This window comes from Caloenas nicobarica, chromosome 6 (genome assembly GCF_036013445.1).
Source record: "Caloenas nicobarica isolate bCalNic1 chromosome 6, bCalNic1.hap1, whole genome shotgun sequence".
Taxonomy (NCBI): Eukaryota; Metazoa; Chordata; class Aves; order Columbiformes; family Columbidae; genus Caloenas; species Caloenas nicobarica.
Genome location: NC_088250.1, coordinates 6,378,810 through 6,400,747, shown reverse-complemented (window position 1 = coordinate 6,400,747; position 21,938 = coordinate 6,378,810). Strand labels below are relative to the sequence as shown.

The 21,938-nt window shown below is 51.6% G+C and overlaps 1 protein-coding gene across 1 annotated transcript; it reads left to right on the top strand.

Annotated features, from left to right (window-relative positions):
* Positions 1-1,033: 1,033 nt before the first annotated feature.
* LOC135990174 (aryl hydrocarbon receptor-like) lies at positions 1,034-20,970 on the top strand. Its single transcript, XM_065637627.1, has 10 exons — positions 1,034-1,086; positions 4,861-5,048; positions 11,710-11,828; positions 14,671-14,760; positions 16,588-16,702; positions 17,216-17,343; positions 17,464-17,654; positions 18,050-18,159; positions 18,856-18,997; positions 19,413-20,970. Exons 1-10 carry the CDS (start codon positions 1,034-1,036, stop codon positions 20,968-20,970), a joined length of 2,694 nt encoding a protein of 897 aa, XP_065493699.1.
* The last annotated feature ends 968 nt before the right edge of the window (positions 20,971-21,938 follow it).

The window sequence follows — 21,938 nt, the reverse complement described above, 5'->3', positions numbered from 1 at the left end:
CATTCCGTGCTGCTCTGAAACCGCATGGGAATAAGAGAGCTGTGCCCATAGCACCAAGAGGTCAAGTTCTGCCCAATCTGTGCTGAAAACGCAGCCACCAAGCATGATGCATGGAGACCACAAACATGACCCTGCTGGTGAATGTTATCCTGCAGGTATCACAGCAGGAGAGGAGCAAGGGAACTGGTCCAGAAGTGGTCATCTTTTCATAGAATCATAGAATCATAGAATCATTTCAGTTGGAAGAGACCCTCAGGATCATCGAGTCCAACCATAACCTAACCTAACTCTAGCACTAAACCATGTCCCTAAGAACCTTGTCAAATGCCTTTTAAACCCTTCCAGGGATGGTGACTCCACCGCTTCCCTGGGCAGCCTGTTCCAACACCTGACAACCTTTTCCATGAAGAATTTTTTCCTAATATCCAAGCTAAACCTCCCCTGGCACAACGTGAGGCCATTTCCTCTTGTCCTATCACTTGCTACCACGCTCCAACCTCTTTTCAGGCAGTTGTAGAGAGTGATAAGGTCTCCCCTCAGCCTCCTGTTCTCCAGGATAAACAGCCCGAGTTCCCTCAGCCGCTCCTCATCATACTTGTGCTCCAGGCCCCTCACCAGCTTTGTCACCCTCCTCTGCAGTAAAAAGAGGTGGCCCGTAGACCTGGTGGCTCCCAGGACTTGGTGCCCCGCTGCGTGCGGTGGCTAACAGGCACAGCGAGCTGTGAGCACGGTGACTTTTGGGTCACACTGCCTCCCCCTCTACAGCAGCTCCCCGACAGGGTGGCCCATGCACACAGTGTTTCCCACGATTTGGTGGCCCCTTGGGGACGGTCACCCATGGGGACGGAGGTCCCTGCGCACAGCAGCTGCTGCACACGGGTGACCCAGACACCTCGGACGCACCACCCCCGGGTCGATGGGCCGGCTCAAAGTCCCGGGGGGGCGGGAGCAGCCCCGCCGACATCCTCCTTAAACCCCGCTCCGGGCGAGGCTGCCCGATCCCCGCATCCCGGTGCTCGGCGCTGCTGGCGGGATGTTCGCCGGGATGTTCGCCGGGAGGAAGAGGAAGAAGCCGATGCCGAAGAGGTGGGGGGGACTCGGGCTTGCTCCGCGGAGGGTTTTTTTTTCCCCCCGGTCGATAGTTTGGCAGCCGCCGGGGCGGTGGTGCAAGATAGGGCAGGTGAGCAGGAGCGGGCAGGGCAGCAGAAAGCGGGTCTGTGAGAGCTCAACTGGGTGTAGGGAACTGTGCTAAGCTGCTCCAATGCAAGCACTGAAGAGGGAAAAGAGGTGGGGGACAACATGCTTGGGCTGCTGTGTTTCAATTAGGGTTAATTGGAAATAATGCCTTGCAGGTTCTGGCATACTGCGGGGGGAAAAAATAAAAAACCAAGCCACAGTTAAACTGCATCCCCAGTGCTCCTGTGAGGAAGCTCATGGGGGTGTTTGAGTTGCAGGCTGCCTTATGTAAATCAAACATACAACAATTACTGTTTACCAAAATATGACTATTTCTCAATAATTAATGAGCATGTTGCTCAATAGCTCTTGCATAATGCTCCCCTGATGTGTTGTTGGAGTTTCTTGGCTTTGGGACCCCCGTGCCTTCCCCATCCCAGCTCTGAAGTCACATCAGCCTGTTTATCTCAGGTTATCAGGCATTTTGAAAATAAAGGTGTATATATATTTCTGGGAGGCAGTGGGGGCAGGTAGATGAGCAGAACCTAAGTCTAGGATGAAGGAGGGTTACAAATCTATGGCAAGAAGGTGAACCAGACCATGCCCTGGGTGTTCATTAGGGAGTCTTAAAAGAAGTGTGAAAACATGAAGGGTAGTTGCTCTGCCTCAAACCTTTCTCTTGCTTGCCTCAAAGCAACGATTCCAGCCGTGTGGTAGAGCTGGTGTGGCCAAGCTGAGGGTTTGGGCTGGATTTGCATAGCTCAGGGTGCAGGAGAAGGTGTCTCTTTGGAGCAGAAGGGACCTTGATCCTTGTTGCTGCAAGGCCAACTTCAGGAATCAGAAGGGATTCTTTTCTTTAGTGAATGGGCAGCTCTTGCAGCAGGGTTGTGTTGGGAGAGGCCTGGCAGAGCAGGGCTGGGGGCTGTGGGATGCATGGCCAGCCCGGTGGGGAGGGGAGGATGGAGTTAGGGATTTTTCTGGTCCCTCTACAGTTTGCTCAGGAATTTTTACTTATTAAAAAAAAAGTAAAAATTAGGAGACAATATATCAGCTCAGCTGTCGTTAATAGTTAACATCCTTTGGTACCTGCCAGCTTGCAAAAGTGGTGAACTTCTTGCTGGGTACCCTGTTCAAAGGCAGCTGGCGAAAACCAACACTGCAGCAGTGGCACAGCCTTTGCCCCGCTGGGAGCAAAGTTTTCCCTGTGGCTCTGCTCCAGCCTGTCTACACTGGGGCTCAGAGGTTTTTTGGAGCAATGTCATTATGAACTTTGTGGCACAGCCACACCGAACTTTGCACCATATCCATTTCATAAAGCTGTGCTACATTAGGGCTCCTGCAAAGGAAACAGGGGCTTAGACCTCTTTAAAATGCCTTCTCCTTGCTCCTTGCTAGGTGTTGAGCTGCTTCATTGAACTCCAGGGTTGTGCTTGGGTAGCAGCACTCCCTGGGACAGCCTTGCACGATGCCTGCAGAGACCCAGAGCTTTGCACTGCGGTATGGATGGAGTCAGTCCTAAGGGCAGGGAATTTAAAGAGATTTTAAACATCTAGACCAAGCTTCACTCTTTCAGCGAGTGGGGGAAATGTAGTTTCCTGTGGTGCTCACCTGCATTTTTCTTTGTCATCCCTCCTCTTGAGGGTGTCTGTGAAGTACCCTGTGTGCTACAGCTGAGGACACGCAGGAACAGATGTTGGGTTGCCCTCCTTTAGCCTTCTGGTGTCCCACTGCTGGCTGTGTCACCCCATGGGTCTCAGCCAGAGCACCGTCAGTGGTTGGCCAGACTACTCAAGAGACCCCGTTACCTCTGTATTGTACTCACGCCCATATAGACCAGCACTCCTTGCTCATCTCCAGTCTCATTTTCTCTTCTTTCTGGCTGTTTGTGGGCTAGATTTGGATAGTGAGCGGACAGAGGACTTTTCTTTAAAAGCTGTCTGAAGAAACTCAGAATGATTTTCTTCGCTTTTTTTTTTTCCCAGCGGGAGACTGAATCAAAGGAAAACTATTTCATTTTTTCCTCCCTGATGAGTGACTGTGACTTCGAAAGTGTTTAAGACACTGGCTAACGGAGTACATAAAAGCACCCGTGCTAGTGCATTTTGCCCAGCTTTTACGGACAAGTTTGGTGATGAGTTGTACCCAGCCTCTTTGGGAAGCAGGATATATCCCTCCTGATGCTAGCTACAAAACAGCTTTTCCAGAGAAATGCTACAGTTTTCCATCTGTGCTTAGAAGACCCCACGGTAGCTCTCTGCAATGAAAATTCAACAGGCACCTCACTGCATTTCATTTAATACTAATTTCCTCTCTTGTCACACGCATGAGCAGTCCTGTCAGATGGGATTTGAGAGTGGTAGTAGAGGGGAGAGCTTGAATTGCTGCTAAATACTGGCAGATCCTGTTACCCAAAGCTGCTTTATGAAGCAAGGATGCCTGCGGAGAGGGAGTTTGTGGTTACACAAATTACATCAAAACAATATGAGTTGCATGTTAGGGGATGCAATCTCACCAAATACAGAGTGGGGGTCTGAAGGGTTCTTCTTCAAGCTAGAAAATTCAAATCTGTGTTCAAAACCAAAGGAGACAAGGTGACATCCCAGACTCATTAGAGTCATTAACCTCTTACTGCTGTGGCTGGGACTTCAGCTGTAGCTTGTAAAATACCTGCAGCTGATGGAGCTGGGTCCCCATATGAGCTTAAGACAAACAAGAGCTGCTCTCATGGATCCTACTTGTTCTGCGGACAGAAAGTTGGTCCCAGAGCCTAATTTTGGCATCAGGTGTTGTTTTAGGTTGGAAATACCCATCTGAAAGCATCAGAAATTTGGAGGAAAACAAATTTTTTTGAAAGCTACTTTTTTTTTTTTTAACAAAGTCTATTTTCTAAATGCTGTGCCCTAAACCACCCTGTGTAGTATCTCTTTGTCCAAGTGCTGTCATTGACTTCCACATGTACTCCTCTTTGTAATATTAGGAAGTAAAGCAACGGATTCAGGTTCTGAGCAATTAGAGGAAACTTAGAAGGAGCTAACTGAGATACATTCAAATTAAAAAACAAAACAAAACACAATTTTGGAGCTACCCACTTTCCATTCTGCTGTTTGTTAGCGTGCACATTGCCAAGGCCTGGCTGAGGGCTGCTTGGTCCTGGGCGGGCACAACATCTGATATGAGTCCTCTGAGCAACTCAAGGCAGGGCTTGCCATGGTAGCCTGCTGTGAGTACATGGAGCATGGCTGGGGAGAGACCTGCTGTATGGGATGGGGAAAAGGAGCAAGGATGGACAGGGAAGAGTGTGGGTAGAAGAGGCTAACCAGACCTCCAAGAGATGCTCCAGTGGCTTGTAGGTCTCTGCCCTTGGTGTCCCATTCTCTGCCAAGGCTAGGAGGTGGGAGCAACACTGTGATCTCCAGCTGAGCTGTTTCTTCAAGGTGCCTGTCTGATGATCACCCCAGCTGGAGAACATTATGCCCGGGGCTGCACAAGGTGGCCAGCTGAGATGGCCATGTCTCCACCAGCCATTACCTCATGCACTTGCTGGGGCTTGCTCTTTCTGCCACGTGGCCTTACCTTGGCCACCTGAAGTTTTACTGTTGTTGTGGCTGCAGTAAAGTCATCACTGGGTTTGGAAAGAGCCTGTTGGACAGGCCCAGTTTGATTAAACTCCTTTGCCTCTTCCAGCTGTGAACCACCACCCCCTGAAGGTATGAAGTCCAACCCCTCCAAGCGGCACAGAGACAGACTCAACCAGGAGCTGAACAAGCTGACCGGCGTGCTGCCCTTCCCCGAAGATGTGCGCATTGGGCTTGATAAACTCTCCATTCTCCGACTGGCTGTTGGGTACCTGAAGGTGAAGAGCTACTTGATGGGTGAGTGTCTGTGTTGGTGTTGTGTTGAAAAAACTCCTGGGGTCAATCCCCACTGCACGGCTCACATCCCACCCCAAGCCATGTTTGTCTTGGGATGGAGAGCTGGATCTCCTGAAAATAGGATGACAATGAGTTGTGGTATCAGACCGTTGTTTGTTAATGCATCAGTGTTGGATCTTTAGATGAGATAGTGGTGTGAAAATGCCCTGGAAAACCACGTAGGAAAGTGCCACATCTCCAGAAATGCACATGAGTTGGCAATGGTTGCTGGGAGGTGCTGTGCCTAGGGACATCAATAATATTCCTCAGGTGTTTTGTCACCATGCCACAGGCTTTGTCTGTGTCCCCTTTGGAAGGAAACTCCTTCGGTTTTGGATGCTGCACACTCAAATCTAATCCTTTTCAGTCAGTTATGGGTGGTTGGTGTCTCAGAAAAGCAACATCCTTGGGAAAGTGAGACCACCTTGTTTGGTCTAGGAAACTGAGTTATGGAGATGGAGAGCAGGCAGGGGAGGGGTTTGGGAGAGGCTGGGGGAGGTCAGGAGCAGCACATGGAGCAGAGGACCTCGTTCCTATCACTTTCAGAAGGGGTGTCTGACAGAAATGGCACCGTGGGTGGAGGGGAGCAGCTTGGGTGCCTGCCCAGCAGCTAAGACCTCCTGCAAACCTCCCTCATCTGCTCCTCGTTAGCTGCCATGCTGCCCCTCTTTTATGTCCAAAAACCCTCCTGTGTCCTACTCCCACCAGCCCATGGTGAAGAAGGGAGCAATAGGTAAAACAGTGTGTCTTGCTGAATAGCAACATTTCCCTCACCTAATTGGAACTGCAGTTTATAATTAAATTAAATAGAAAATCACCAGGATTTGTGGGCTGCTGTCTTTGCTGGGCAGGCAGGGTAGGAGGTGTTGCACAGGGCTGCTCTGTTTGTTGAGGTTGGCAGGTTAAACAAAGCTGCTCCTAAGGCCCTTGTTTGGTTTGGCATCTCGTTAGCTCGTTTTTCTCCCCTTTCTTCCTTGGTGGGGGGGGGGTCTCATACATTGATGGTTTACTGCTGCGCTTCCCACCCTGGCCCCGCTGGCCTCAGCTGTGGTGGGTCTATTATACTTCTCTAATGAGCATTTCTATGAGATTGAGGGTGATGCCTCACACCCAGAGACCCCAGATCATCTTTGCAGGATGGAGGGTTGAGCTGATGTGCCTGGAAAACCAATCTCCTCACGTTTGCCTCTCTGCAGCCCTGCTGCTGTGGAGACCCTGGTACAGGGCAGCAGCTGTAGCAGAACAATTATGGCTGGACATCACTGCTGGTTTTCTTCTGCTCTTGGAACCAGGGGCTTTCTGCTGTATTTTTCCTGAGTGTGCATGTAGCTCCCTTCCTGCTGCTCACAGTTCCCAGCAGTGATTGCCCTCTGGATTTCCAGCAGTTGTTGTTGTATCTGAGATAGCTGATGAAAACATTTGTACTGGGGGCTCCAGGGTTTTTCTGCAATCCCTTGTGGATGGTTCAGCTCCTGCTCCTGAAGCTGTAGCTCATACAAGGGGCAGCAATGGTGGGATTTCTCCTGCAGAGCTGGTTTCCCAGGTGGGAACCAGAGCAGCACTCTCCTGTTCCTCCAACTCCCTTCCATGGGACAGTGTTGAAGCATCACAACAGTGTGTTACCTCTGTAAATGACCTGAGGCTGGCTAGCAGACCACCCAGTGTGGCTGTGTGCGTGGTGGGCCCTTCTCCTTGCCCTGGAGGTGCCAGCTACTTGGCCCCTGGCACTGGCCTGTTTCATGGTGTTAGCTGCTCCTCGGGCACTTCTGGCACATCTTCATAAGCGTTGCCAGCTGCTGAAGGCTTTGCTGAGCCTGTGTTGGTACCAGCTGCCTGTGGCTGGGTGAGAAAAGCTGTGATCCAGGAGGTCCTTCCTTGGAGCAGAACCCCAAAGGACATGATGGGAGCATGAAGAGTCACCTTGCTGTAGAGGGAGAATGTCTTGTGCTGGGTGCCTTTGTGCAAGAGGGGTGATTGCTGCACGCACAGCATTGGATGTGCTTTGGATGCTGTTGGGCTCCTCAAAGGCAAGATTGGACTAAGAGCAAAACTTGCGGAGTGTGTCTTCCTCCGTTGTCTGCTTTTTGGGGGACAAAACTGGGAAACAGGATGAGATGCAGGATGGGTATCTGGGTAGGCAGCCTGATGCCATGGTGGCAAGATGTGTTGATTTGGGGACGCGGCGGGTCCTTTTGTCCAAGGCAGTGCTGGCACAACATTAACCTGCATTGCTGATGTTCAAAGAAAGGCAGCAACCAGCCCTCCTCACTGGTAGAGCTGGACTCTGCAGCACCCAGCATATGTCTGGGTTAAGAGGGAAAACAGTGGTGCAGAGCCTGGCTGGGGGATAGTCACCATACTGCCCTGCTTGCTGACAGCACATGAACTGCAGGCTGTGATGCAAATAAAGCCTGGAAGGCTGCTGGGATTGCTTTTATAACCTGCTTGCAAAAGCAGTTGCTGGGATGATCCCTGCAGCAAGAGCAAGACTGGTGTGTGAGCACTGCATAGTATGGAGGGGAGTCAGGACGTATGGACAGGGACATATTTCATTTCCAGTGCCTTGGGCTTGTGGGAATGGGTGATGGACCTTGGTGAAGGCAGGAAGCCAGCAGCATCTTTGTGTACTTAGAGGCTCCTATCATGTTTTCTCCCCACCTAGACTGAAGAAACTTGGCGCTCTTAGCTTTTGCCTCATGCCCAGTCCCTCAGGACTCTCCTGGGGCCCTCTCCAGCTGGGGATGCTGGTCCCCAGGAGGAGCACCCTGTGCCAGGCTCTCCAGCTGGGACCCCTGCCTCCGAGCAGAACTGGTTCCCACTGGATGTGTGCTCACCATGTGCTTCCCAGCATGAGAACTGCTTTGGAAAAGCAATCATCACTGAATGGGTTCATGTTCAGTGCCAGCCTTGACCCTGCCTTGGAGACCCATTCTGCCAGGCCAATTACTCCCATTTGGCCACTGCGCCTGTGATTTTCCACTCCCTCCCCTTGCTTCGCCTGTGTCTGCCCTGAAGTTCATCTTGTTTGACTTCAGATCATCCCACTGATTCATCAAGGTCAACCTCACTTCAAGCCCTGCCTGATGAAGAGCCGTGTCATCTGCAAGTCATAGCAGTCTGCTCGTGGTGTATCACATCAGGCATTTCAGGGGGAGATGACCAAAGCCCTTGTGCTGTGCTCTTTTTTCTTTTTCTTTTTTTTTTTCTCTGCAGTTTGCTGTTGTCTGCTTTCTGCTTTGTGCAGGCTTCTCTTCTGCAGCAGCAGAGCGTGGCATCGCCTGGTGAGCATCCCTGTCCCCTGCTGCCTTGACGTCTTTTCTTTAGCAACCTGAGCCTGCTGCTTTGTCTCCAGGCAGCTTTAATTGATGCCATATTGACAAAGAGTTCTTCTTTTCCAGCATTTCTACTGAGTCTGGGCACTTGCCCTTTCTCCTAGGCAAAGGGTTAATATGTGGAGCCAAAGTATGTGGTTATAACCAGTCTGGCAGGGAGGCACATGCTGGTGAGTGACCCTGGACGTACACCTGCTCAGGCTGTGCCACAGGTTAAAAGTAAAAAATCTATTCCCCTGTCTATGGAGGAGCACAGGATTAATCCTTCCAGGTCTGTGCTTCCTGCCAGCAGTCCCAGTCATTCTCTGTCCCTGCATTGTTGCAGTTAGGAAGGTTAGAACCAAAATCCCCACCTGCCATCTGTGCTGGGGACTGCTCATGGTCCTGGGAAATCTGCTCTGGCTGACCCTGCTGAAGCAGGGGATTGGCCCAGGACATCTCACCAGGTCCCTTCCCACCTCTGCTACTGTGAAGCTCTGCTGCGAGGCAGCTGGCAGCAGGTTTCACCAGGTAATCTCACTGCAGTCAGCATTAAATTAGCTTTTTTATTCATCTACTTCTCTGCTGTTATTGTGGGCCAGAGCTGCAGGAGTCTGGACCTGAATTAACTGATGCAGTGACAGGAGTCAAGCTTAAATCCCTCCCTGGGCAAGATCCTGCAGGAACATTCGGGAGTGTTTGCAGCAGGAGGCTGGAGAGACTGGCGTGAGTTTGGGGGCTGCCAGCACTCCCCTGGGCATTTCCGTGCTCCTTGGGGAAACCTGGGGTGACTTTTTCTGATAGATTTATAATCTGCGAGTTTGGCATTTGCTTTTTACTCAGATGGCGTGAGCCTGCTCTGGTTGGCATGCTGCCTTTGTTAAACAGCTGAGGCAAAGATTGGTGCTAATTTGACAGGGTTTGGGATTGGGTCCAAGAGGGAAACAGTTGCACATGGTGTGGTGCTGCTGGAGGAGCTGGGAGCTCCCAGTTTCTTGATGCAAGGCATCTCTGGAGCCTGTTCAAAGAGAAATGCTTGCCATGGGTGAAGTCTGTTATCTCTTGTGGGTGTAACTCTGTCCATGAGAACAGAACTGATCCCAGGGGGGGTGTTTTGCTGATAATTATTTTTTTCAGTGACAAAACTATGCCAGAGGCAAGGGATGTGTCAGCCTCCATGGCTGTGCTGCTGTGTTTGTCTTCATGAATGTGATGAGCAAAAAGTGAAGAGATTAGATTGCTCCTTTAGCTATCTTTCTCATGCTTGAGGTATTTCCTCTGCAGTGCAGAGTTTAGAAACCTCCTTGCAGAGGGGAAGACAAACAAACAGACTCCAACAACAACAACAACAAAAGAAAACGAACCCAACACACAACAAAAAAACCAACCTGACCAACTCAAAGGGATACTCTTGCTCGTGGTCCTCCAAAACCAGAGACTCCTTTCCCTGCTGTTCTACTGAGTCATTAATGCTGAAAATATTACTGTGCTGACCCTGGAGGACATCTCCCCTGGCTTTTTAAATGGAAGCCTCCCAGTCTTTGGGCATCACTTTGGCAGCAGGCAGCCTCTTCTGGCTGGTGTAGGGGTTCATGACAGAGCTGGATTTTCCTCCCTTCTCTTAAACATTGCACACCAATAGCCTCTATCCCAGTACTTTGAAAATACAAATGATAACTAAGTTGCTTCAGCAAATGCCTGAAATTCCTTTCCAAGTCAAAAAGTGACTGGGAATAGCTTCTGTATCCCAGGTGGTTACGTGGGCCTGGAGTCCTCTGTCTGGATGTGCTCAGGCATCTCTTGGGATTGCTCCCTAGCCCTGTGGTTCTTGGCAATTTGAGCAAGAATGAGTTCAGAGACCTTTTTGGAGGGGGAGAGCCACAGGGACACTTTGCTCCTGACTTGTCGGTTGAGAAGGACGCCCAGTCATGACATGTTTGAACATGAAGAGGGTCACCACCTGAAAGTGGGTTACTTGGGTGGGAGAGCACCATGCATTGTGCCTCATTCACTGGCCTCAGCATTTCCTTGATCTCTGGCCCTGGATTCTGAGGACTAGGCTGGATGTGAACACCAGCTGCTCTTCACCACCAATACTTATGAGCATCAGTTACAATCCATTCCCTGCAGTTCAGACCTTGCAACCCCAGTGCAGTGATGCTTGGTGGCAAGGCAATTGGCAGACACCATCTCTTTGGGTTTCTTACCTTCTCTTTGTGCTCCAGACCTTCCCCCCAAGCCAGGTCATCACAGTGTGTCCCACGGAAGATGGATTCTGCACAATTTTCTAGGTCAGCTGTGTAGAATGGACCACTCTGTGTTTGAGAGTAGGGGAAGTGAGCATCTCTGGGAGATTAAAAGTCCCTTGCTAAGACCGGTGAGAGAGTTGGAAGAAATAACTTTGTTGGAAAGCACAAAATGAGCAAATAGATGTCTTGTCTTGGATTCTGTAAGCCCACAGCAGCTCTCCCCAGCTCATTGCAGCTCTCCCTGAAGATGCTACTGGTGGACACTGGGAGAGAGCTGGGGGCCATGTGCTCTTGGGATATGCATCCTCTCAAAACCTTCTCTGTCCTTTTGGAGCTTTGTTTTAGAAGAACTTGGTTTCGTTTTGAATTTCCCTGCCAGCTTGCTTCATTTCAATGCATTAGAGAGGAGTCAGCCCTTCAAAAGTTTTTAATTTTTTTTTTAAATACTTGATGTTTCATTTTGAAACTATTCTGACTCATCATGTGCAAATTGAAGCCATACCCATGGTCCAGAAGGGCTTTGGCTGTTTTTCCTTGGGGATTGCTTCGCAGTTGGGAAAGAAGGGAGGAAAAAATATGAGTGCTTTGATGACATCTCAGATGGTTTGGGAAGGTTTGCCACAGTCTTTTGTCAGACCTGAAGGGCAGGAAAGCAGACATTGTGGCACTGGGGTGGCTTGAAGCCAGCACCAGCTCTAACAGGCCCTCACCTGGAGACTTCTCACTGTGTTGGGTGGTGTTTCTTGGCTTGGGCAGCCCAGCAGCACTCGCCTCCCCTCTGTCCTTTGCATCACTGCCTCAGACCTTGACAGAAGTGAGGTTTCCCAGTAATGGGACCAAGCAGTGGAAATAATCTCTTGGATGAAGCATTGGGCAAGTTGGGCAACGCAGTATAAAGGGGCTCTACTCCAGTTCCCACTGGTCTTGTCTTCCTCTGAGCTGGGTCCATGTGCATTGGGTAGCATGGTGCAGCTGTGCACGAGCAGCACTGGGGTGGGGAGGAGGAGGGAGAGGCTCGCAACTTGCCCCTTCCATGCTGATTTCTTGCCCTCTCACTCACAGCCACAGCTACGAACGTTGGTGACCGCATGCTGGATCAGCCCAGGGCCCCAGGAGGAACCGGATGGATGGACCTGCAGGTTAACAGAGAGCTGTTTCCTGAGGGAGAACTGCTGCTTCAGGTATCGTGCCATACCTTGGTTGTTTGGGGTCTTCCTTTGGCTCCTGCCATCCTCTGGGCACAATGGCTGGTCCCTGTCTGCTGAACCGTACAGCACCTATGGAGCATTAGGTCCCATTTGTGGGGCAAGAACCCTGCCTTACTAGGAGCTGCTTTGCTGTGTTGCTGCAGGCACTGAACACCTTGGGACAGGGACCAGAGACACTGCCTTCCTGGGACAGGTCCTCCTTACCACCGTTCCTTCCAACATCTCACTGTAGTTTACTGCTCCTTTGGTTACACTGCAGCAGCTCTGGATGGGCTGTACCATAAACTGCATCTGTGAGCAGAGCAGGGCTCGAGGTGGAGGGTCGTGCCCTTCTCCCAAAGGCATCAGGTGGTGTCTGCATCCGTAGCTGCAGGCAGTAGCTGTCACTGAGCCCAAACCTAGCATTTTCCCTTGGGACCCACTACAGCTCATGGACCCAGTGTGCACAAACTCATCCATCCCAACCAAGAGGTGCAGGGGTATCATACAGCAGTGTAGGGATTGATTCTCTGAGGTGGTGGGTTCCTTGTGTTCTAGTAGATGCCAAGAGGAGAATGGTGATAGCTGCAGGATAAAACATCTGCTAGGAACTGTTTGCCCTATGTGGGCCATTGCATGAGCTCCCTAGGCTGAGTTCACAGACTGCCAGGGATGGAAGAAGCCTGGGTTCAGTTTGAAGGTTGGGGAAGGAGGGGGAAAGAAGGGATGATGGATCTGGGAGACAGAAGTGGACAAAATCAGTGAGTGGTGGGAGCTTTGGTTTGTAGAAAGGCCCATGTGTGTCTAACGAAATAGCTATCAGTGAACTTCAGAGAACAAGGAGCTCATGAATCAGCTGGCCAGGATGCTGTTTGCTTGGGCTGTAATTTATAAGTGTAAGCTGAAGGAGATGGTATTGAACAGTCATATGGAAAGGCTGGCTGCTGAATAAACATCTGGGCATCTCAGCTTAAAACGTGCCAATCCTTGGGGCTGCAGGGCAAGTCTGTGCAAGACCTTTAATTGTTCCACAGCTGTGTTCCTGACATTGCATGTGTCTGTGCTTTCTGGAACTTGAGTCCTCTTCTCCCTTCATCCATCTCTCCAAACAAAACCATATGGATACTCAGCTCTCCTTAAGGTCTGATATTGGTGCTTTACGTGCACCATACATCCTGCAAAGCTTTACATGAATGCCCACCATTTCGTTCAGGCAGACGGGTGTGAGCACTGCTGTGAGGAGAGCCCCAACATGAGCCCCTGTGAGTGGTTTTGCTGAGGTGGTGACTCCTGGGAGCCCAGCATGACTTTTGGTGATGAAACTTGGACCACATGAAGTCTCCCATGTGGGTTTCACTCCCAGGAGTGGTCTTGGCTGTCTTCAAGTGTGATAGTCATGGAGGAACATCTGGAATAACATGATAGCCAGGAGGGAGACCGCAGTTGCCCCCGTCTCACAATGGACCTGCTCCTGAGTGCTCTCTGGGAGTTTGAGCTGGACCATATGATGGCAATTTGTTAAGCCACCAGAGCATCGGCAGCTTTGGGTGATTGAAGGCATCTGGAGAGCTTGTGAGGTGTTAATGTGGCAGAAATCCCCCAGCTGAGCTCCCTCATGTTTTTTCCCCCTCAAAGAGCATTTTAATCAGATACTGTAATTTGCAGAAAACTCTGACTCAGGGCCCCTTGGGGGGATGCAGCGCACAAAAGAAAGGGACCAGTCCCACTGGGAGCTGGATCTGAGTGGTATCAAACAACATGCAGCCTCTCACCCAGGGAAGCCTGAATGTTGCTGTAAATGGGCAAATGCACAAGCTGTGTCAGCAGATTGCTCCTGCCCCTTTTCTGCATGGGGGGAGAGGATGAGCAGAGCAAAGGAGCAGTGTGGGCAGCTGGACCCTTCTCTCCAGCCTTGTGACGTGAAGCTGTTGGATGGTGTGAGCATAAAGGTATTTTTTAATTGAGGTTTGGGGTTTTTGTGTTTAAAGCCTTACCTTCTGTCATCGGCAAGAGGAGATTAATTTTCCCAGTATGGTGTCTCATAGTGGTGGTTTGATGCGAGGATGTATTTGAGGAGCAATGGGTTTTGTTTCTGACAAGCATCTCGAGAGCAATGTGTGCTCTTGAGATGTCTGTCAGGAACAAGAAGAAAATCAGTTGAGGAGAGGTTGTGGTCCTGTGTAATGGGAGACAGATGAGAACAGGATGTTGTCTCCTTATCAACGATGCATCAAACAGACCGCATACTTATATGGACCAGAGAGTGCTGTGTCAGGCATCGCAGATGCAATGTCAGGGCCTTCACAAATCTGGGATCTGAGTTTCCAGATTTTTCCACATCTCTTTCTTTCAAGATGGGCATTGGTTTTAGCTGCATTCTCTTTGAATGATAGCAGTGGCTGAATTTGGTCTTACTTCATGTACATTGTGATGAGTTGTCCAATGTACCTTTGGAGCTGAGAGCAGGAGGCTGAGGGACAGCAATGTCCCTGTAGTCCTCAGGTGCTAAGGACTGAAAGGCAGGTTTCAGGGGGTGATGCCCTGCAGTGAGAGGACTTCAAGAAAGGATCTAGAAAAAGTTGTCAGTCCACCTTTGATCATTGCTCATGCTAAGTGAGGAATCCCTCCCCAAGTAACAAGGGTTAAGAGCCTCATGTGGTCACAAGGTGCTTTGATTTTTTTTTTTTTTTTTTTCTTTGTGGATTCTTTGTTGACAAAGAAGGTTCCTTCCCCCCTTCCCATCCCTGAATGTTGAAGAAACACCTGGAAAAGTTCATCTTTCAGCAGTTGGATTGAAGCTAGGCAGAGTAACTCTAGGCTCAACTTATGCTTTCAGGCACTCAATGGATTTGTCATTGCCGTGACTGGAGACGGCTACATCTTCTACATCTCTCCTACTGTGCAGGACTACCTGGGCTTTCATCAGGTGGGTACCACTTTTTTGCTGGCTGTAAGCAGATGGGTGAAGTCCAGGCCTGGGAAGGAGGTGCTGGTAGCCGGGGCTTTCTTTTCTTCTCCCTTCCCAGCTCCCTTGGGTCATTTTTGATGTGCATTTTCCAATGAGTCATGTTCTTTGGGGGCTGTGAAAGCCAACAAGCATGCTTGTGACTTGAGTAGAAACAGATGCAAGCTGAGCAATGGCAAGCTCTGTGTCCTCTTGTCTATGTGGGTAAGAGGGGTGTGAGATTTTTCTTGTCACGCTGCTGGGCACATATGCTCTCACTTACCGAGGGCTGAGGTTATCGTGATGTTGAGCAGTGTCAGTGCCTTGAAGTAGTGTGGGTTACATGGGATGCCAAGGAAAAACAGGGCTCTCCCCACATCCACCGTGTTACCTCCTGTTCCCCTGACACCCAGCTCCTTTGGCCAAAGGACTGAGTCAACAGGAGTACCACGAGGTTGCTGGACCTATTTCATTGCATGGGTTCCTGGTGTCCCTGCAGAGACTGATATATTATCTTCTTTGTCCTCTCTTTGCACCCTTTCCCAGCTCCCTGGGATCCTCATGGGCTGATGCCCCAAGTCACAACAGCTGTCAGAGGCAAGGAGTGGGCTTCTCAAAGTACCTGAATGTCTGGTGAAGCAGGATGCTCTGCTCTGGCATGTTTCTGAGGGCAGGGACATGGCACTTGGTGGCCTGAGCTGCCCATGGGCTTGGCAGGGCCACGCTGACCACTGCAGCATGCAGGACTGGGATGGGAAAAACTGTAGGAGGGGGCTGTGTTTGGAGGCAGGAGGTGTGAGGACTTGCTGGTGTTTCTGCTGCATGGCCAGCCTTACAGCCCAGCGTTAGCATGTCTGTCTTTCCTGGTGGCCCACTGAAGGAAGATGGTTTGCATTGGGATACAGATTCCTGTGGGTTTGGAGTAAAAAAAAAATACCTACAAAACCTTTTTTTAAAACAGCAATTTCCCCCACATAGATCTGGAAAAGTAGTTTGGTTTGCTCAAAATGTTTTGATCAACCTGAAATGTTTTTTTTACATTGATCCTGTGGAAGAATAAAATTTGCAGAGGACTAAGCATGGCAACGTTAAGAGGGATCTTGCATGATGTTGCAGACCGGCAACTTGTACCCCACAAACAAATTCTCCTCTGACAACCCACAGCCTTTCTGGCTCTTTGTCTGAATTGGGTCCTGAGAAGATACTAGAAGTTAAGATAGAAGTTAAGACATGCCAGGCAAATGCTGCTGCTGCAGCATTCACCCCACAGATGGGAAGCAAAGCTTCCCTAAGGGCAGGGGCTCCCGGGGTAGGTGAAGAAACTGGAGCTTCAGCATTTCCAGTGGACTGTGGTTAAGGATGAGGAGCCAGAGCAGTGTGAAAATCTGTGGAAGGGCTGGGTGACACCAGGAGAACCTCGGCCTTGCCGGTGTGGGGAATGGGGTGGAAAGCTCTGCTTAGCTGTGGCCAGGGGACACTGGGGAAGTGGGTGATGTTGACAGCCCTGAGCAGCCAGGGTTACTTAGACATGACCATTTCTATTGCTTCTAAAAACCTCAGAGCCATTCCCACAATTTCCCCAGGCAGACCCACTCTCTGCTCCCTTTTCCTCCTTCCTGAGCCACTCTCCCCAAAAGCAGCTGTTTCCCAGTCCCTGTTCTCCATGCAGCACACAAAGCTGGTTGTCTTTTCCTATTTCTTTACACTCAATCACTGCACTCTTCTAATACCCATGAAGGAAAGCCTCCTGCCGTGTCCTCTGCCAGGCTGGGTAGGAGTCGACACCCTTGTCCCCTTGTGTCATTCCAGTCGGATCTCATCTACCAGAGCGTGTATGAGCTGATCCATGCAGATGACAGAGCCACCTTCCGTCAACAGCTGCATGGTGCCCCGGTGCCCAGCAGCACCCAGCACACTGCCCATGGTGAGTGCTGGGGCTGTCCCAAATGGTGAACCCCAGGGACTATCCAGCCACCTCTGTGTGGCCATCCCATGCTGGAGAGCCCTCCTGGTGGCATTTATAGCCACCAAGCACAGCCCTGTGCTGAGGTGCATGCCATAGCCTCCTCCTGGGACTTGCAACTGTCCCAGGGGTTGGCATGGCCACTTGTCACTGAAAGCAGCCAACAGCAATGACATGCTGTCTTTTGTGATGCTGGAGGGATGGGGACATTTATTCCCAAGCCTTTTTGCTTTTTAGTGTTTGAAATACTTTTAATTTCAGTGAAGGGAAGCTTGTTGCCCTGCTCTTGTCTGGGAGACAAGCGGGAACCAGAAGCTATCATGAACTGGTAATTTCCTGTGGCAAAGTCTTACCCATCTTGGTGAAGATCATGGGTTCACTTCAGCAGCAAAGTCTCCACCAGGAGCAGATCTGCAAGGCCATGAGTTCAAAGTGTGCAGCTTGGAAAACTTTATTTTCCCTTTGTTTTCCTAGGCCTTCCCACTGACCAGCCGCTGCCAGCTGGATGCAGCACCATGTCGAGCCCCAAAAAACTCTCCTTTGTGGAGAAGAGGTTCACCTGCCGCTTCTGCTGCCTGCTGGATAACTCCTCAGGATTTCTGGTAACGCAGCCCTGCACTGGGACACCCCTCTTCCCCCAGCATGTCCCACAGGAGTGGGAGCAACCGCCAGCTCCCATCACCTGGTTTGTTTCACACCCATATTTTCTAATCCCCTCTAAGGCCTTAAATTTCCGTGGGCGCTTGAAATTCCTCCTTGGGCAGCAGAAGGAGGCATTGGACAGGTCCCCACTTGCCCTCTTTGCCGTTGCAACTCCCCTCCAGCCACTTTCCATCCTGGAGCTTCAGACCAAGACGCTGAGTTTCCAGTCAAAGTACCAGCTGGACTTCACTCCCACAGCCGATGATTTCTGGTAGGGCACCTCCTGCCTTCCCTGTGGCAAAACCCATGGCTGCAGGCACTGGATAGAAAACCAGAACCCCTGGGAGCAGCGCACTTCTGACCCAGCTCCCATGGCAAGGTGTCTGATGCTTTTGTCTATCCACTGCTGGGCATTTCTGCAGCCCCCCCCCAGTAACATGGGGAGCAGATTAACTGGGCGCCAGCGCTTCTTGGCTCACATATTTTAGCCCAGCAAACCCAACATGGGGTTTTGTGGAAGAGGGTGCAGTTCAGCCCAGGATGGAGAGTTTCACCACTCAAAGTGGGAGGTTTTCGCTGAGAGCTGGCCAAGGGATCATGTCTGGCTGGTGGGGTGCAACTGGGAGATGCATCCCTGGTGTCACTGGGTTTCTGTCCTGTTTCCAGGGGGAAGGTTGTCCTGGGGTACACGGAAACGGAGCTGTGCAGGAGGGGATCCGGGTACCAGTTTTTGCATGTGGCTGACGTGATGTACTGTGCGGAGAGCCATGTGAGAAGTGAGTGCTGGGGGGCTATTGAGGTCAATGCATTTGTGGGAGCCCTTGCAGCTCCCTGGCGCTGTTGCAGCTCTGGCCATGCCAGTACTGTTGCTCCTTGCTGGGCCAAATGTCCTAAGTCTGGAGCGGCTGTGATAAAGTCATAGAATAGAATCATAGAATGTCCTGAGTTGGAAGGAACCCATGAGGATCATCGAGTCCAACTCCTGTCCCTGCATATGACAACCCCATAGTTCACACCATGTGTCTGAGGATGTTGTCCAGTCTCTTCTTGAACACTGTCAGGCTTGGGGCCGTGACACCTCCCTGAGGAGCCTGTTCCAGTGTCCAGCACCCTCTGGGTGAAGAACCTTTCCCTGATGTCCAGCCTAAACCTCCCCTGGCACATCTTCCTGCCATTACCTCGGTTTCTGTCGTTGGTCACTAAAGGGGAGAGTTCAGTGCCTACCCTTCCTCCTCTCCTTCTGAGGAAGCTGTAACTGCGATGAGGTGTCTCCCCTGCTGGGTGGTGCTTCCTTGGGGAGCAGATGGGGACAGCACAGCATGCAGCATCATGTGCTGGCTGTGTCCCGCCTCTTCTGCCTCTGCAGCACAGGCATGAGGTGATGCTCAACATCATGGCATCTTATCCATGCCATTTGCCTGCCCCCATGACGTGACCGTGTTGGTGCCACCTCTCTTCTCTCCCTGCTGCAGTAATGAAGACGGGGGAGACTGGGATGTTGGTTTTCCGGCTGCTGACCAAGAAGGGCAACTGGGTGTGGGTTCAGGGCAGCGCCCGGCTGGTGTACAAAGGGGGCAAGCCTGACTTCATCATTGCCCAGCATCGAGTCCTGTCGTGAGTATCGCTGGGTCTCCGGCTGGCTCTTGGTGTGGGTGGCAATGGGGCTGCTTGTGGCAGGTGGAGGAAAGGGTGGTTGGGTCGCACAGTTGGCACTTTGCGGCACGTGCTCTCCTGTAGCGGGGGAGCATGAGTGAAACAGCTCTGAGAAGGTGGTTGTGGACATACTTGCTCCTGCCTGGAGTGAGGCCTGGACATGCAGCCCTTCTCTGAGCCATGCAGACCTCCCAATGGGCTTCCCAGAGCCCCAGCCCTCCACCAGCAGCATTGTACCCAGCCCAATCCAGCACTCTTTTCTTTACAAAAGCCAGGGCAGGGCTGTGGGTCCCATCTCACTGTTGGGAGCATGGATTTTCCTGGCCCAGATGAGGTGCTTATGCTGTTTCCATCTCTTTCTCCCTCTGCCCTGAAGGAATGAAGAAGGGGAGGAACATCTGCAGAAGAGGAACCTGCTGCTGCCTTTTGTCTTTGCCAGAGGGGAAGCAGTCATGTATGGGAATGACCTGGACCCCTTCCAGGCTAAGGAGGAGTCGCAGACACAGACAAGCTCCCACTTGAAGCAGAGCTCAGCAGACCCCAATTCTCTTCTTGGGGCCATGATGAAGCAGGATGCATCCATATCCATCTGCCACAGTGATAACATGCCTCAGTTCTCTTTGCCAGATCTCACCACTGAGTCTGATGGACCAAGCCAGAATGAGGAAGTCGGTGATGCCAAGGAGGACAGTGAGTCCCTCCTGGTTGTTATTGAAACCCTCTTTGAGAAGAGCAAGGTGGATGGAAACATCTGCCAGACCATCCAGAGCCTCAATGTGAACAATGCAGAGCTGCAGCGGTGGGAGGAGGCTCTGCTCACCTTGGGTGCAGAGGAGGAGCTGGCAGCTCAGGAGGTTGGTGAGAGGCTAGGCACTGAGGTGTTCTCCTGTGTAGAGCAGATGCTCCTTGGAGAGGATGCTGGGAAGAGCATGGACTTCCCACACTGCTGTGCGTCACCCTGCCATGAGGAAAACAGTGCTGTGGCTCCTTTCCAGCACTACTGGGCAACTAATTCAGCACTTCAAGACCAACCACAGCCTCAGGCACCTGGTGCACAAGGCCAAGATGCTGTGGTCTCTCTAGTCTCTGTTACATCTGAGGTCAGCTGTGCTCAACCAGAACCGCAGGTCCTGTTTAACCCAGCTGGACTGGTGGAGGGGACTGTTCTGGATGTCTCAGGTGCCAGCAGCAAACCCTCTGTAGCACTTCAGCTGGCAGACTTTGGACAAGTGCTTCAAACAGAAGTTGCCACCTCTGCTGTTGTAGATAACGTTATTCCTGACGATGAGAGCCAGCCCGGGTGCGAGCTGATGGGCTCAAGCTGCCCACCTCCCTTGCACTCAAACTCACTAGTGACTCAGTGGCACGATGTCCCAGTTCAGGTAAACCCAGCCAATGCTTTGGGTCAGAGCACTTCCCTTGGAAGTTGCCCATCAGAGGCTTGGATGTCCACAGCTCCAAAACAGCTGGAAGCAGCAGGAACACACCTGGAGTCACAAAATCTGCTGGCTGGCAGCTCCGAGAGGCCCTCAGGGGCTGGGCTGTGGTTGCTGCCCTCCCAACCTGCTCCTTGCCCTGCACAGGGCTTGCATGAGTTCTTGTTCTCTGGGGCTGGGGACCTGCACGATGAGGAGGCCTCTCTCCCTGCACCAGCATCAGCACCCTTAGGAGTGAGCCAGCTGCCAGGGGATGGTGGCTTCCCCAAAGAGCCCCCGATGCTCCCTCTGGAGCCCAGCTTTTCTTGGGAAGGGGAGCAGGGCGAGTGGTTCCTGCAGGCTGGGGCAGGTCCTCAGGGATGCGGTGGGGCAGGCCTGGTGCAACACAGTGGACTCCTGTTGGGGTCCAGCATGGATCCCAGCACCCAGCAGGTGGACCATGTGTTGTTACCTGAGTGCCAGTACAGAAATAACCTTTTTGGACACGAGTGTCTCTAAAACATCCCTTCCCCAGCAGCTGGGTGCTTTGCCTTTTGCCGGTGAGAGCCACCCCAGAGCATCACATTCCTCACCAGGCTGGGTTTTGAGGTGCTCAGCAGTTGTCCCTGCAAAGGTGGGCACAGGAGCACCCTTCTCTGAGCAGGACAGTGGCTCCCCATCAGCATCCTTCATGGTGGGGCAGCTGCTCTGTGCCTGCGAGGTCCAGCTGAAGGTGAGATGTGAGGGCTGCAGGACCTGAGGGATGTACCAGCTTGCGCGGATGGAGCAAGGGGTGGTGCCAGGGGATGCAGGCACAGCATCAGTTGCGGACAGCCTGTTTTAAAGCCTCACTGTGAACTAGGAGCCACATTTTAAAAAGCCGCCAGCAATTATGAGCTCTTCTGGCTGTGCGCACCTGTGAGTGGTGTCCCATGCTTTGTGGTCACTCAGGATTTTGTCTTCCGGTGCCCTAGCAGAGTTTTCAGGCAGCCTAGGATGAACTGTGCTGTATTTTTTCCATTGGAAGGTTTTCAGGGAGAGGCAGCCCTGCCAGAGGGGAGGTCTGTCAGAATCTTGCCAGTCTGTGCTTTCCTGGCAACATCTTGCAGACAGAGCTGCTGGCCTTACAGGCACCACAGCAGTGAATTGCTGTTTCTTGGTGCAGCATGGTTTCCTCATCACCTGTATGTGTGGACCACCCTCGTTGTGTTGCTGTTCGGTCCCCTGCGTCACCTCCACCTACCTGAGCCCCTCTCCTCCTTGCTCCCTCCCTCTTGTGCTCTCCATCTCACCTTCCCGCCCTTGCACCCATCACCCTGAGCATCACATCTCTTTCTCGCACCAGAATTAAGCATGTACTGCTTGCCAAGTGAGTAAAATCAGGTAATCAGTGCAGGGCTAGCCCAGCAGCAAGCCTGCAAGTGTTCTGGTGTGGGGTGGCCTCATCTCTCTGAGTCTCTGCCTTCGTGCCCTGCTCTGCCTCACTC

Coding starts and splice junctions, on each gene's coding strand:
- LOC135990174 (XM_065637627.1), top strand. CDS start 1,034: ATGTTCGCCGGGATGTTCGCCGGGAGGAAGAGGAAGAAGCCGATGCCG. Junction 11,829..14,670: donor AGGGAGAACTGCTGCTTCAG/GTATCGTGCCAT, acceptor TTATGCTTTCAG/GCACTCAATGGATTTGTCAT. Junction 18,998..19,412: donor GCCCAGCATCGAGTCCTGTC/GTGAGTATCGCT, acceptor TCTGCCCTGAAG/GAATGAAGAAGGGGAGGAAC.